This window comes from Amphibalanus amphitrite, unplaced genomic scaffold (genome assembly GCF_019059575.1).
Source record: "Amphibalanus amphitrite isolate SeventyFive unplaced genomic scaffold, NRLGWU_Aamphi_draft 000483F_arrow, whole genome shotgun sequence".
NCBI lineage: Eukaryota > Metazoa > Arthropoda > Thecostraca > Balanomorpha > Balanidae > Amphibalanus > Amphibalanus amphitrite.
The window spans coordinates 197,429-211,752 of NW_024881977.1; the positions used below are offsets into that span (position 1 = coordinate 197,429).

At 48.7% G+C, this 14,324-nt stretch overlaps 1 protein-coding gene across 1 annotated transcript; it reads left to right on the forward strand.

Annotated features, from left to right (window-relative positions):
• The first annotated feature begins 4,262 nt into the window (after positions 1 to 4,262).
• Positions 4,263 to 8,689, forward strand: LOC122392353. The gene is made up of 2 exons (XM_043387138.1): positions 4,263 to 4,418; positions 5,160 to 8,689. Exon 2 carries the CDS (start codon positions 5,160 to 5,162, stop codon positions 6,741 to 6,743), a length of 1,584 nt encoding a protein of 527 aa, XP_043243073.1. The 5' UTR covers positions 4,263 to 4,418; the 3' UTR covers positions 6,744 to 8,689.
• Positions 8,690 to 14,324: the final 5,635 nt, after the last annotated feature.

A 14,324-nucleotide genomic window follows, 5' to 3' on the forward strand; every position in this document is an offset into this window, starting at 1 on the left:
CAGGGGCGAAACGGCGAGGGGGGGGGGTCGTACCCGCCCCCCCCCCCTCGGCCGGCGCGTATGTAGAAAACCAATAGGTCCGGCGAGGGTTAAATTATGCCTTGCTGGAGTGCAAGGCGTTGTTCTCTGACCAAACTACGTGATGGGGTAAAACGCCCCAGTAGGTCGCGGGGCAAAAAGCCCCATGGGGCGTTTTACCTCATGTGTTGTTCCGACTACCCACTTCCTAATGTTCGGTTGCTGGCGAACAGTAAGTTTCTATGCAATTTTATGTACCTTTCTCAGCAAATTAATGACAAAGGAAGCATTTTGTTAACATTTGGATTGCAATAATTTATTATTTGGCCTTATGAGGCAGGTGAAAAACCTGTACATACAATAGTGTCATAGCTGAACACCTGACAGGATGGAAGGTGCTAACTTCAGTGCCGTGCCTTCCAAGGTCTAACGGGCCTCTCATATAAGATTTAGTCAACTAGCATGTTCAATCCTTAATCTAGAGTATGGGGCGTCTTGCCCCAGGCCGTGGGGCGTTTTGCCCTGGGGTTGGGGCAAAATGCCCCATTTGCAGTTGCTTCACAAATCACTTCCTAGCTGGGAGTCCGATCATAAGTGAATGAATTTGAGGGGTGGAATTTAAAGTAAAATGTCCAAAAAACGCATTGAGCACAAATTTGGCCTTCCAGGTGATGTGGGACAAAAGTTTTGTAGCAAAATAAATTATCTGGGGCGTCTTGCCCCAGGCTACCCTAATGCAAACCCACTCTCATGCATCATTTTTAATTTGCACTTAATACCTATCCCGTTCCTTTACGACGGGCCAAGCTGTTGAAAAATCTCGTTTTTTTATCTTCACTCATTTTCTAAAGTTCGTCTTAATAGACAGAGTTCGGAATTGCGATACCGCCAATCGAGCGAAGAACTACGCAGCATTTACGCCGAACAACTTCGCTGCAACTGCAACAGACGTTATTAGGAAAGACGCGAAACTACAATCGAGAGCCGCGTACGTACCAGTCACCGACCAAGCATGACTTGATCTCATGCTTAAGTTCACGATGTCTATCCGTGTGTCGGAACCGGACCTTGCTTAGTGCACGTGAAGAGCTGGATTATTCTGAACGTTACAGCGCACTCCATACGCCAATAAGCCAGCCGGTATGCTCAATGCGCATTTGTTCAGCTATTACGTTTGAGGCAAAATAAATATTGCATCATCACTGCCGGATCCAGCCGTGCGTCTTCCTTGAGATGGGAGCAGATGGCATCTCAGGGCGGACACTGAGCAACGGACAGGGGGTGCTTACTGCTTTCCTTTTACTTATTGCCTAATGCCATAGCATAAAACATCGAAAAGAGTATGCCTATTGTGTACTACAAAATGTGGAGCGCGGCGGAATCCGACACAATTTCTCGACATAAAATGGGCAAATAAACAGCATCCTTTTAGACATATTTGAGATACTCAAATGAGCACGATGGTGCCAGGATAAGACGCCTTTCGGGGCGAAAAACAAGCGAGTGAGAGGGTGAGCCCTGCACTTGCAAAATTGCGAGTGTTTACTCCCAACTGACTTGTGCGTGCAGCACCCATCTAACTCTGCACGTGCGTGCGTGCAAACTGGGTCCCAACTGAGTTGTGCACGATGACGACGCCCTACTCCCCGGTCCCTAACCGTGCAGCAAATGTTAACGCGACTATACGGATTTTCCAAGGGGCTGGGCTCACTCGTTCTCAAAATCTGGAAACAACCCCAGCACGGGCGCATGTGCAATACATCTCATGGTGATGCGTTAACCCTCGCATGTGTGCGGCGTTTGCCAGCTTCTAATGTGTAGGGGGGGGGGGGGTCGGTTGGACCCCCCCTTGCCGTTTGGCCCCTGATCGAGCTAGAGCTTCGCGGAAAAAACGAGCGTGTTGCCCGTGACGAGAGGAAGCCGATGATACCCAATTTTAAGGTCCTAGGTCATTGGTTGACCTTCCAGGTCAGGTCAATGACCCGAAGTCGGGAAAATCGGGACCTGTTAGAAAGTCGTAAAGTGTGGCTGCTAAGGGGTTTTTCGGGGTGCTGATCACGAATATCGTGTTAGTTTTGATCACAGATGATGTCTTTAAGCATTTAGACCAGGTCGGGTCAGGTCAGGTCAGGTCAACCAGTAGGCGTCGTGACGGGTATTCGTAGTACGTGTCAACCGCCTCTGACAGCTTCGTAACATGTTACGAAGTCACCAAAACTACTTCGTAAATGTTCAAATGGTTGCTAAATTCGAATTCAGCTCCAAAAACTAGCCTAGAAACATGTAAAACTCGAAAAAGTGACCCGAGGTCACCCGAGGTCACCAAAGGTCAATGACCTGACCTGACCTTCAGGTGACCTTGACACACACGGGAGTAACATCAAATCACATGTTTGAACGTTTGAAACCACGAAAAGCTTGCAAACACGCGGCTAGTGCGAGCCGACATACGCGAAATCGCGATTCCGGCCAAACATGGTCTCGGAAAAGAGGTCACAGGTCAAAGGTCATTTGGGTCAGGGTCATGAAATTTTCAGGGTAGGTGTAAAATTAATTAATGTGAGGGTACTGAAAGTTTCGTCGCGATCGGCCGCTTTTTACGCGAGTTATTCGCGAAAAACCATGGGGGGGTCCATCCGACCCCCCCCCCCTACACATGCGAGGGTTAAAATGCATTTGCCTCATGCCTGGTCGGTTCAATCCTATATATTTACCAAAGTTCAGCGCCATCGGTCCAGTCATTGCCGAGTTATTGTACCCGAGCTGGAGCAAAATTGACACCTCTTCATTTTACACGTGGCACGTGCAGTGGCGGCAACACATATACCTACACCAAAATTAAAAGAGTTCATTGTTGAAAGGATGGATCTATCAGACGCAGAAGACCACTTGTTGATCCGTCGAGCGGTTGCCGAGCTAAAGCCTCTCAAAAGCGTTTAGGGGCCGGGCCGGCCCGGGCTTTTCATACGATTTTCCATGATTTTCCCTTTAAAATCCGCGGGTAAACTCTTTCGCTCGTTAGCCAATGAGTCGTGACCCAATGCTGAGTTTTGGTAGCCGACGTAACTTCGTCATTAAATCGTCACCCTCTTATAACCGTTTCACCGTTTCACGTTTTATAACTGTTTTATAACCGTTTCACGTTCTATAGACAAAACAAGAAAATGGTTGTAATTGTAAATCAAGAGACCCGGCAACAAAGCTGACCACTTTGTCGCAAAACAATGATAAATTACAATAGTTTATTTTAAAGGAACGTAAAATCACAGACCGTTTTTGTGGGTTTACAGTATTCCAAAGTTTTATTATCTCAAATATTTCTTCAACGGAGAACAAAAAAAATGTTCTAAGTATTAAATTCATGAAGCAGCTAAGCTGAAGCTTCAGTTGTGTTCGTAACACAATTAGGCATCATATAGCATGCAATCAGCGTATAATAAATCGATTTTTCCGGGATCAATTGGTGACGCCACTTAGAATCCTTGCAACGCAAATGCCTATGCAAATGCCTTTTTAACGGTTTTAATTGCTTTGGGGCTGAAAGACCGTATAATCTAATGTTGGCACAAAACAGCGTTCCATCGAAAGGCCTGCTTCAACATCATTTGGTGATATGCCCGAGAAACTATAACATATAGTCTGATCACAATTAACGTCGACCTGTCCGTGCTTCTATCCTCAGGATACTGAAATCCTTCTCCTCCACGCCACAACCCCCTTCCGGGCTGGGCAGGCAACTTTATCTCATGCGGGCTGCTCCCTTGGAGCGGCTCCGCTGCTCCCGAGGGAGCGCACCCCGTAGCCGGGTGCAGTGAGTGCCTTGGGGCTGGGTGGCCTGTCCTCTGGACGGGCTCAGCCCCGGCGACTCACTAGGGTGCCTGCCCAGACCAATGTCTCCCCCTAATTCCTATCATCCTTCCGGCTCTGCAATGGTCTTGTCGACCGAAAGGGCCTAACCCAACAAAACAAAACAAAACAATTAACGTGGTCAGAGAGCGCAGCAAAGGTAGCTATACACCTCCATCGGACTAAGTTTTTTTTTATAACGTCTGTTCTGCAGGATAGTATTTTGATGGTTGGACATCCCCATGGGATTATAGCTGGACCCACCATCGCATCACCCTCCTACGAAAACCCATGAGGCTCGCGCTCCATGTTTGCAGGAATCGACGGGTGGCCTCCGGTCCTGCGCACGCCGCTCGGCGGTGAATACAGACGCGTCGCGGGACTCCCCATGAGTGCAGACCGGTCCCTGCGAGGTGCGGCGGCCGGCTGGCCGGCCGGCGGCCTCAGTTCGTCGCCAGCGCCGGTGGGGGTTGTGTGTCGCGCGCGGCGCCGAGCACCTCTGGGGTCAGTCGGAGCCATTGGTCTGTGGAGTCGGTCGAACAGCGGACCTCGAGGTGAGGCTAGAACCCAACAGACTGTTTTTTGGTTACGAAATATTTATTAATGGATCGTCGCAGCCGAGGCTGTCGACATGGGCTGGCCTGCTAGAAAGGTGCACAATGGTTCTAATGGGCTTCGCTAAACGGATCGGAAGGGTGGTGCTGCTCGGAACATTTCAACTGGACAGGTTATAAGCATTGAGCTAGCTATTGTATTTGAACAATGCCCATGCTGTGCTTCATTCGTGCATCACCGTTTGACTTGTATCGAATTATCGATCAATCGAGCCATGAAGTGACTCAGCCGACGTTAGTCACGCAGGGTGACCTTTTCATACCATTCATATCGGTTTTATTGAGTTTATGTCGGAGTTCCCTTGACAAATAATTAATTGCCCTAGATGTGAACTGATAAATGTTTTGCACAGTGACATGGAATGTTAATTCAATATTGAACGAATCCCCACGTTGCTAACCCGCTTCCGAGAATCTTAATTCTGACCCAAATAAATCCAGCTATTAGCACGAAATTCAGTCTGATTAGCGTCCTTCTCCGAATTTGTCGGATCTAGTGCACGAGCCATGTCGCTCCTTTCAGCGTGCAGCGTGCACTGGTCACATCACGTGTCAGAGCAGGAGGCACGTGCCAGACCGACAGGACAGCGGTCTGCACCCATCCCGCACTTGGGGTTTGTTTCGTAACAGCGTGACTGGGGTCACACTCTGGTGCTGAATCGCTCGTTCCTTTCGCTGCAGATGCTGGATTACCGGTCACACGACGATGAAGAGGAGACGTACCTGTCCTGCCGTGACCTGTCCACAGACGGTGGGCGCGATTTTCGGCTCGGCTCCGTCTCCTCTTACGCCTCTGGAGACTCGATGCCACAAGACCTGGCCAGGAAGGTCTCCGCCAAGTCCCCAAAGAACGCCTCTCCCGATGATGATGACTCGGACTGTGACAGCGACGCCTCCGGGGAGTACGAGCCACTGAGAGAGACCTCCACCAGCCGCCTGAGCGTCCGGAGCGCCAGCCCGCCGCCGCCGCTGCCGCCGCCGAGACCGCGCTGCAACTCCTTCCACGCGAGGAGGCCCTCCACTGACAGCGTCTCTGGCAAGGCGGGTACCCACTTCGGCGAGCCGCCTCAGGCCAGCCAGAGTCTCGGGGATCTGAGCACCGTGCCAGCCGAGCCGGCGCCAGCGGCACGACAGACGAGCTTCTACCGCTTTCTCGCCTCGCACAGACCGGCGGCGCCCAAACGACTGGCACTCCTCTGGCGACGCAAGTCCGACAGGACGGCTCGCAGCGATAAAGCGTTCGACGACCCGGATGTCACTCTGAACAAATCAATGCCCAACCTGAGGAGCGCCACGCCGAAGGGCTGGTCATGGGGGAGGATGTCTGCGCCGGTGGCGGTGGTAACACCTGTCGCGAAAAATGCCCCGAATGCAGCAGCAGACAACCCTTGTTCGATCTCTCCTAAGCGGATTCGGCCCTCGTCTGGAGTCTTTCATCGTGCGCTGAGCTCGCGATGGTTCGCATCGTTTCACGAACGAACTTCGCAGAGGCACCGACGAAGCTTCAAAGATCAGGCGAACGTCGTCGCACAGGCTCCTGCACCAGTCAGCCCGTTGGCCGCAAAGAAAGCAGCAGAAGACCGGCGAGAGAAACCAGAGCCTTCCAAGACCTGTAAGCAAGCTTCTACCACTGAAACTCGCCAAGATGATACTGAGGGAGACTATCTGGAGGTGGGACCGCGAGGAGCTTTCGAGTCCGCCTACTTCCAGCTTCCTGAATATGCTATATGCGGCGACAGACTGGGACAGAGCGTCCCCAACATCAACCAGCTCACTTCGCCGGTGTACGAGCTGATCGTGAAGCCGCCTTCGATCGTCGTCAACTGTCCGGAGGGCGGCAGTCTCGGTCAGGATCATCTGGCCCGCGACTGTCCACAGAACCAATCCCAGCAGGAGGACGACGAGGGCTACATGACGATGGACGCGATCCACGTGATCCTCGGCTCGCCTGCGCCGCCGTCTCCGCTGCTGGGTGCGCCGGACGTCAGCGCGCCGCCAGCCGCGGACCTGGAGTCCTGCTACCTGGACATGACCGGGGTGGAACGGCTGCGACTGGCGCAAGCGTTCGACGCCTGTCGAGACTCGGCCGAGGACAAGCCACCGGCTCTCCCGGCTCGTCCTTCGCTGAGGGGTCGCAGTCTGAGGACGGCAGCCCTCAGACATGCTTCAGGTGATAAGATCTACTACGGCAACCTCGACGACTTTCACCTCGCTCTGCAGGCTCTGCAGTTCGAGAGTCGGCCGGCCATCGCCGAGGACGAGTGAATTAACGACGTGTGCTGGCCCTGTGACATAACGGGACTTGCCAGTAACGCCGGCCAAGACTGGGTGGCTATGAGGGTCGCGAGAGGCACAGTGCAGGTCAGCCTCCTTAGGAACTCGGTGTCGACCCCTGTTCCAGGTGTTGCCAGAGAAGAAGTAGGTTACCAAACGATTTTGCAGTGCCGTGCTACCAAAAAGACTGCGCCAGTGACATGGTTAAATGATCTTACCGGGGTTAAGTGTACGACGTCATGTAAGATATCAGGACTTTTGTTTAACCCGCGCCCTGCTGGGGGGGTGTTTGAACACCCCCCCCCTTGTGGTTTTTCGCGAATATCTCAAAAACGGCGGCGCGGAGCGCCGCCGTTTTTGGTACACCTTATCATACATCAATTCTACACATGTTGTGAAAATTTCAGACCAAGGTCATTCAAGGTCAGGTCACCAGGTCACTTGAAGTGACCTCACCTCATAAAAAGTTTCAATGTCTGTCATAGCTACCATGAGTGACCGATCGCTTTGAAACTTTCAGCGATTGCTAAGAGCAATAGCATGTACAAAATGTATATCTCAGAATTTTGATATCGATGACCTAAGGTCAGGTCAATTTTGCGACCTCCCCATTATAAGTCAATGGGAGAAAATTGAAATGCGCCTCTTTTGGACGAAAGACATTATAAACACTCCCAAACACTGAATTACAAGTGGTTTAGACACACTGAACATGAAAATGGTGTCCGTGATCCCTGTTTATGCCCTGAGGTCATCTTAGGTCACGAATGGTATCTAACAGTTTCTCGCAAATAACTTTTGATAGAGGCATGCTAGAGCGATGAAAACGCCTTAGATGTGTTCAGCTCGACGATACAGATCGACTGATATGCAACATGACCCTTTCCGGTCAGGTCATGACCTTGACCTGAGGTCAAATTTTCAAGTTGACCTTTCAAGGTCAAGTTATAGTTCATTCGATGCGTCTTGACGAGAGGAACACGATGCCGGTAAAAGTAAGCTCGTACAAGGCTTGGGTCAAAAGTTATTGCAGAAAACCTGTTTCCGAAAAAATCGGCTATTTTTGCACTTTTTGCCCCCTGCAGGCAAAACCGTTGACGTTAGGTCAAATCTGAGAGAATTATTCAGAAAGGGCGTTAATAGGGCTATCGAATGCGCTTTTCCGCGGCGCTGTAGCTCTATTGGTTCCCGAGTTATGCGTTGGCTTCTTGGAAATTGTCGACCTTCGACCTGGAAATCGGCGAAATTTTGCCTTCAATGACCTCTGGTGGCCTGACCTTTGACCTGACCAAAAAATTGACCGAAGTGATTTCCTCATTATTTTTGACGCTCTTTCGAACGCCGCCTTCCGCGTATCGCTACGTGGCCCAGGAGCCGAGTTAGAAGGGGGGGTGTTCAAACACCCCCCCAGCAGGGCGTGGAAATCCAGGACCCCCAGCAGGGCGCGGGTTAATATGTTTATGGCGCGTACATAGATGTTGTCGTTGACGTGCGAATTTAGGGATTCGGGGTCTTTTATGATCGACTGTTGTGAAGTCGGTTTTTGAAACGTAACGCCTATGGACGTTATAAAGTGGGGGTATTTGGGGAGTGATTTGCGCGCTCTTAGAAACATCGTGACTCCAGCTGCACAGTCCCAGTGATATATGTATAGTCGCGGCTGATGCTGGCACGAGCCAGACATCACGTACATACGTGGTGTCTGGTGTTATGGATGTATTCCACGGAGCCTACCGGCCCGCTTGGAAAAGCAATAACCCTGTGATGCATGCTGTTCTGAATTCAATGCGGTAACTGTCGGCGGGCCGGCATATTGTGCTCATGGTGTTGCTATATTATGTGTTGTGACATTTATGTATCTGATGTTCCTGGAATATTATATGCCTACCTGTTATTATGACGTAAATGGGAGAATATATACCCGCATCAATTATAAACGGCGTGTTGAAAGGCACCGAATGTCACAATTTTTTTCATGTTTCTTTAATTTAGAAGCTAAAATAATCTAACTGAAGAGGAACTTGGAATTTACGTCCGACGTCGTCTGTTTGAAGCCAGTGCAACTGAGGACTCATTCCAGCACTCCTTAAATCTGACGCAGCTGGGCCATGGAGTTCATCGGCCGATGTTTCGTTGATAGGTATGTGCAAACAATCAGCCTCGATATACAGCACGGGCATAGCAACCACACTGACGGGAGGGGGCGTCCCTTGATATGTTTATTATACTAACCCAACGACTTAAATATCTGCTGAATATGTGTAATGCATATTGAGCTATTTGTAATTTCATCCATGGTACGGGACACGAACACGGAGTCGTTTAATGACAAAGCGGCCGATGGTGTCGCAAGCAAACACCATTGGCTCTACCCGAATGTTTTTTTTTTCTCAAAGATACCAGTGGACTGTAACTCACGCATAATGTGTGTGAACACTTCGCTGATATGCCCGATCCGGAACGAACTGTAATAGGTTTACGTGTCTTTTGGATCTCAAACAACAATTGGAAGATCTATAAATAACTAATAGGTACGGGCCGGCTAAAACTCCGGTGAAGAGAAGTGCGGTGCATTTGCTACATTATCGCGAGTGCGACCGACGTTTCCTCTTACATAAACATCGAAGAAGGAAAGCTTAGAATGATGTGTGCCATTTTAGCCATCTGGATTAGCTTGCTGACAATGAGTCCGGTCCGCGTCTAAACTATGATCCTCAATGCCTGAGAATCTTGGGCTCGTTAATGATTTCCCAAAATTGCACGTGCGCCGCAGGAGTTTCCCGGGGGCCGGTTCGAGCCGGATCTCGTCCCGTCCTCGTCCCGTCTCGGCTCAGTGGCGAATACACAGCACACCGCGACTGCACAGCGTCAGAGGACGAGCTGGCGGACAGGCCGACCGGCCGCGCCGACCGCCAGCCTCCTGAGGGACGTCTCCAGCGTCACCGGCGCACGGAGCGGCCCACGTGCGCCGTGTCGCCGCCGGTAAACATGCCAGAGTAGAGCGACGCCGGCGACTCGGCGGCACCGAGCGCGACGCACACCGACCCGACGGCTGCGGTCACTGGCGTATCCGTAACGGGGTGCTGTTTTGAAGGATGGACTTCACTGCAAGGATTCATGTCCGCGGCGCATAGGGCACGAGCGGCAGGATGAAAGTCTCGCTGACGCTTTCCCCAAATTAGCCCATTTGCTTTTGCGGTTTGGTGAAATCGTAAGACGCTCGTATCCTATAGGCCAGTATGGACTAGCGTCGCTTATCGCCGCGCTTATCGCGAGCTGCGATAAAAACGGCTTCAAAAAGGTTGCCAAAATTAATAGGAAAGAAATAAAGCCATTTTTAGGTCATGTATGCGTTCACCGTTTAGGTCATCAGAGGCCATTTTCAGTCCTACTTCCCCCGACATCGACATTTTTTAGCATATAACTTGGCGCACAAGTAAATCTTTAGAGCGGCACATTCACTTATAGGTTCATGTAGGGGAGAGTGGGGTAATTTGGCCGCTTTTTTTAGAAAACGATATAACTTAAAATTGACGACATATTTCTGCATTTTCTCAACGCTGGCAGGTGTCGCATTCATTTTACTTTACTGGACAGTGAACTTGAAATGATAAGAGTAATTACTTATATTGAAATTGTGACGTATTACAAAGGTCTGCAAGGCGGCCAAATTGCCCCACTAGCAGGGTTATTTGGCCGGGGGTGTGATGCAATTTGGCCGGTATTAGTTTGCGGTCGCGATTTTCTGTTATATTGCGAGTCAGCTTCAGATTCAGCAATGACGTGTGTCCTATGACGCATTTGCCGCATTTTGGAAGTTGGGTCAGGGGTCACAGGGGTCAAAATAGCCAAATTAGCGGCTCTAGATGCGATCACAGTTTTTTTTACGAATAACTTTTGAAGTAATCAAGCTAAGCCAAAACTTAGAGTACCATCGTAATTCTCTCGTCAGTCCGCATCAAAAGTTATATGTGTTGACCTTGAGAAGTCAAGGTCAAAGGTTGACCTCAGGTCACGTTGCATCAGGTCGCTTGACCTCAAGGTCACGTGATTTCAAGGTCATCATGCATATCATTCGATGCGCCTTGGCGAGCTGAACAGAATGAGACCATTTGTGCGGCTGTACCATTTTTATGTAAGGATTTATTAGCAAAAAACGTTTGGTAACCTTTAATGACGTCACATGCTCTTCGGAATCGGATTATCAGAAGTAAGGCATCAAAGTAGTCAAAGTTGGTCATGAATCATGTCATTTATGGTACACTTGACCATGAAAACTCGGCCGTCCCAGCATAGTGACCATGAGCGCACTGCGCACCGGCCAAGCTGGGGCAGCTTGGTCCCGGCCAAATTACCCCATATTGCCATTCTGAAAATTTTTGTCTATAAAGTCATCACGGCTTTACGGAATTAGATAAAATTGCTCTTGGAACCGCTGAACACCCCCCAAGAATGGCGCTATAATGTCTGAATTCGTTTTTAGCCCAAATACTACATGTTATACAACTTTGTAAACAGAAGTAAAAGTTACAATTTTCTAATGAAATTAACGTTTTATTAATTTTGAATAAAACTACGAGGGGCAAAGTTTTGACATTTGTCTTTCAGTTATTTCTACCCATGGGGCGTTCCACGACAAATTGACAAGTGCCCTGCACCCTCATATTTTATTTTTTGCTTAAAATTGGTCTAATGGGTTGTGATGGGCGGGGAAGCCAGCTGTGGCAAGGAATTTTTTCTTCGAACAACGGTTTCCGAGATATAGCCTCGAGCAATTCCTGGAGTTCGCGCTGCAGCCCTATGTTTGGCGGCCTATAACTCAGAAACTATTGGTTTTTTTACGATAAAAACTTCACATGGTTCAACTCACAATCAACCAACAAACATTTTGGCTATCTCGGATTTTCAATTTGTGAAAATTTTGATCACGTGACCTTTTGTCCTATTTTTCGAAGAGTGACCTTGATATTTTCTCCACTGAAAGTTGCAATTTTGTCTGATGACGATTAAAGCCTTATCAATTGTCATTCATATGCGATAATGAAAAAAGTGGTTATCGCCCTGCGTTGACCTCAGGTCAGGTCATTTTTATGACCTGTCCATTATTACGAGCGGGAGCGACAGCGAGATCTCGAGAATAAAGCAAGATAGCGACAAGCGGTAAACGGTAAAGGGTACACACGGATAAGGTCTATAATTTTTAGTGAGGTCATTTTCAGGTCAGGTCAAAGATGACGTCACAGGAGCTAAAAGGAAGTCAAAATAGCGGCACTATACATATATATGAAGTTTTTCTCGAATAACTTTCAAGGTATCCAAGCTAGGAACAAACTAATAGCACCATCGTGATCCTCTCGTCGATCCGCATCGAAACATATGTATGTTGACCTCGAAAGGTCGAAAGGTCAAAAGTTGACCTTAGGTCACGTGATCTAAGGTCAACTTTTGACCTTTCGACCTTTCGAGGTCAACATACATATGTTTCGATGCGGATCGACGAGAGGATCACGATGGTGCTATTAGTTTGTTCCTAGCTTGGATACCTTGAAGGTTATTCGAGAAAAACTTCATATATATTGTCGTAGCGAACCTGAGGTCAGCCCGTAACGTTAGCTGCGCCGCCTCATGGGGGGGCTTGGTCCCTGCCAAGCGAGCTCGTTAGAAATAGCTCTTCGTTTGACAGAGACTGTGCCCTGAGAACGGCGTCGCACGCGTTAGCAAGGCTGAACCCAGGTTCGCGTAGTCAAACGTATTTTCTCGTCACCACGCCATCCTCAGGCAAATGGACGTGTCGAGCGACTTCATTCGACAATCAGCAACATTTTATCTCAGTTTGTGGACTCTTCACAAAGAAACTGGGATGAAGCACTACCACTTGCTCTTTTTGCGATTCGGTCATCAGTCAATCGTTCGACTGGAGACACTCCAGCCCAAATTTTCACTGGGCGTGATCCTATCCTACCACTGGATGTGGATACACAAGCTCCTTTTGATCCGTTTGCATCCATCGATTCTTATCGTGACATCCTCCACAAACACTTGGATTCACTGCACTCCGTCGTGCGTGCAAACAATGAATCCGCTATACTGGCACAGGAGAAAGCTCACCCCACTCAGGACAAAACCTCATCCTTCCCACCGAATTCCCTTGTATATCTCCACAATCCGCAGTTCAAGCCCGGTTTGACTAGGAAGTTTCAAAAAATCAACCGAGGCCCTTATCGTGTGCTGTATATGACGAGCCCTGTCAATGCTCGTATACAGCACGTGCACAATGCTGATGACGTGCAGCATGTTCACGTCGACCGTCTGAGACGTTTCTCTGAGCAACCCCAGCTCACGTCTCCAGACGACCATCTCAACAGCAGCGAACCTGACGGAGGTTCCGTAGGCAAAGCCACAGAGAGCAGTAATACTGATGCGAATATGCTCATTACGCTGCCGGCTACGCCAGGGACTTTCGCAGGACCCCGCTTCGCTGGAGAGAATGGTCCCGCAGACAATGCGGACAATAATGTGCCAGCAGAAGCTGCAGCACCAAACATACAAGAGGGCGATCTCGCCATGATTGAGGAACTTTGGAACGTTCCTGCGGCCCCTGCGGTAGACCAAGGTCACCGACAGGACGCGCCGGCCTACAACTTGAGGCCGCGCAATGCTTTAAGGCCGCCAGAAAAATATCGCCAATGAGCGAAGAAAAATAGCTAAAAAGCTATCTGCGCAAAAATGCATGCAATATATAAATAAATAACGCGTTATCCTTGTATATAATCCTATTCAGAGAATATGTAGTGCAAACTGAATGTGTGAATATGAAAATGAAATGAATGAAATGTCATGAGAATGAAATGTCAATGTGAAAATGCAATGAATGCAATGTTTAAAATGTACACTCAAATATGCAAATTTATATAATTCAATGTAAAATGTTAACCGTTTATTAACATATTTAGATGTGTTCTGTTTCAGGTTTATCGAGAGTTGTGGTACAGTCATGCAGCACCCATTACGAAATTATTTCTTATTTTGATTTACCATTAGTCAACAGAAATATCTTCACTTAAGGTTTTATAGCCGAATGTCAAAATGACGTATGATCGGTACGTCAAGCCCAACGAACGTACTATACGTACATTCCATTAGTTGCTCTGTCACCAAGTTCTCGCCGGAAAATAATAATTTGTGTTCAAAAAGCCTACGTCCTAAGGGATTTGAATGGCAGAACACAACAATATACTACAACCGGCAGATTATTTTGGACAACGCTATAGTGACTTAATGGGATGCCTGCTGCATATGACTGTACCCAACAAACTCGCTACACGAGATGCCGTTATGAGGAGGTGTTCCCCGTACTATTCCCTTCGTCAATTCGACGAATTTCTTCGGTCAACTCTACTGTTCAACGAGGTGAAAATATCCATTACCCGTTCCATATTAAATGTCCTGGAATATCCCATAGAATCAGTTGTGGATTGGTATTGTATGCCCCATAACTGCCAAAACAATCCTTATGTGCCAAATCCATTTTGCTCTTCAGGTAAGATATCCGTATCCGTCAACGCCATCCAT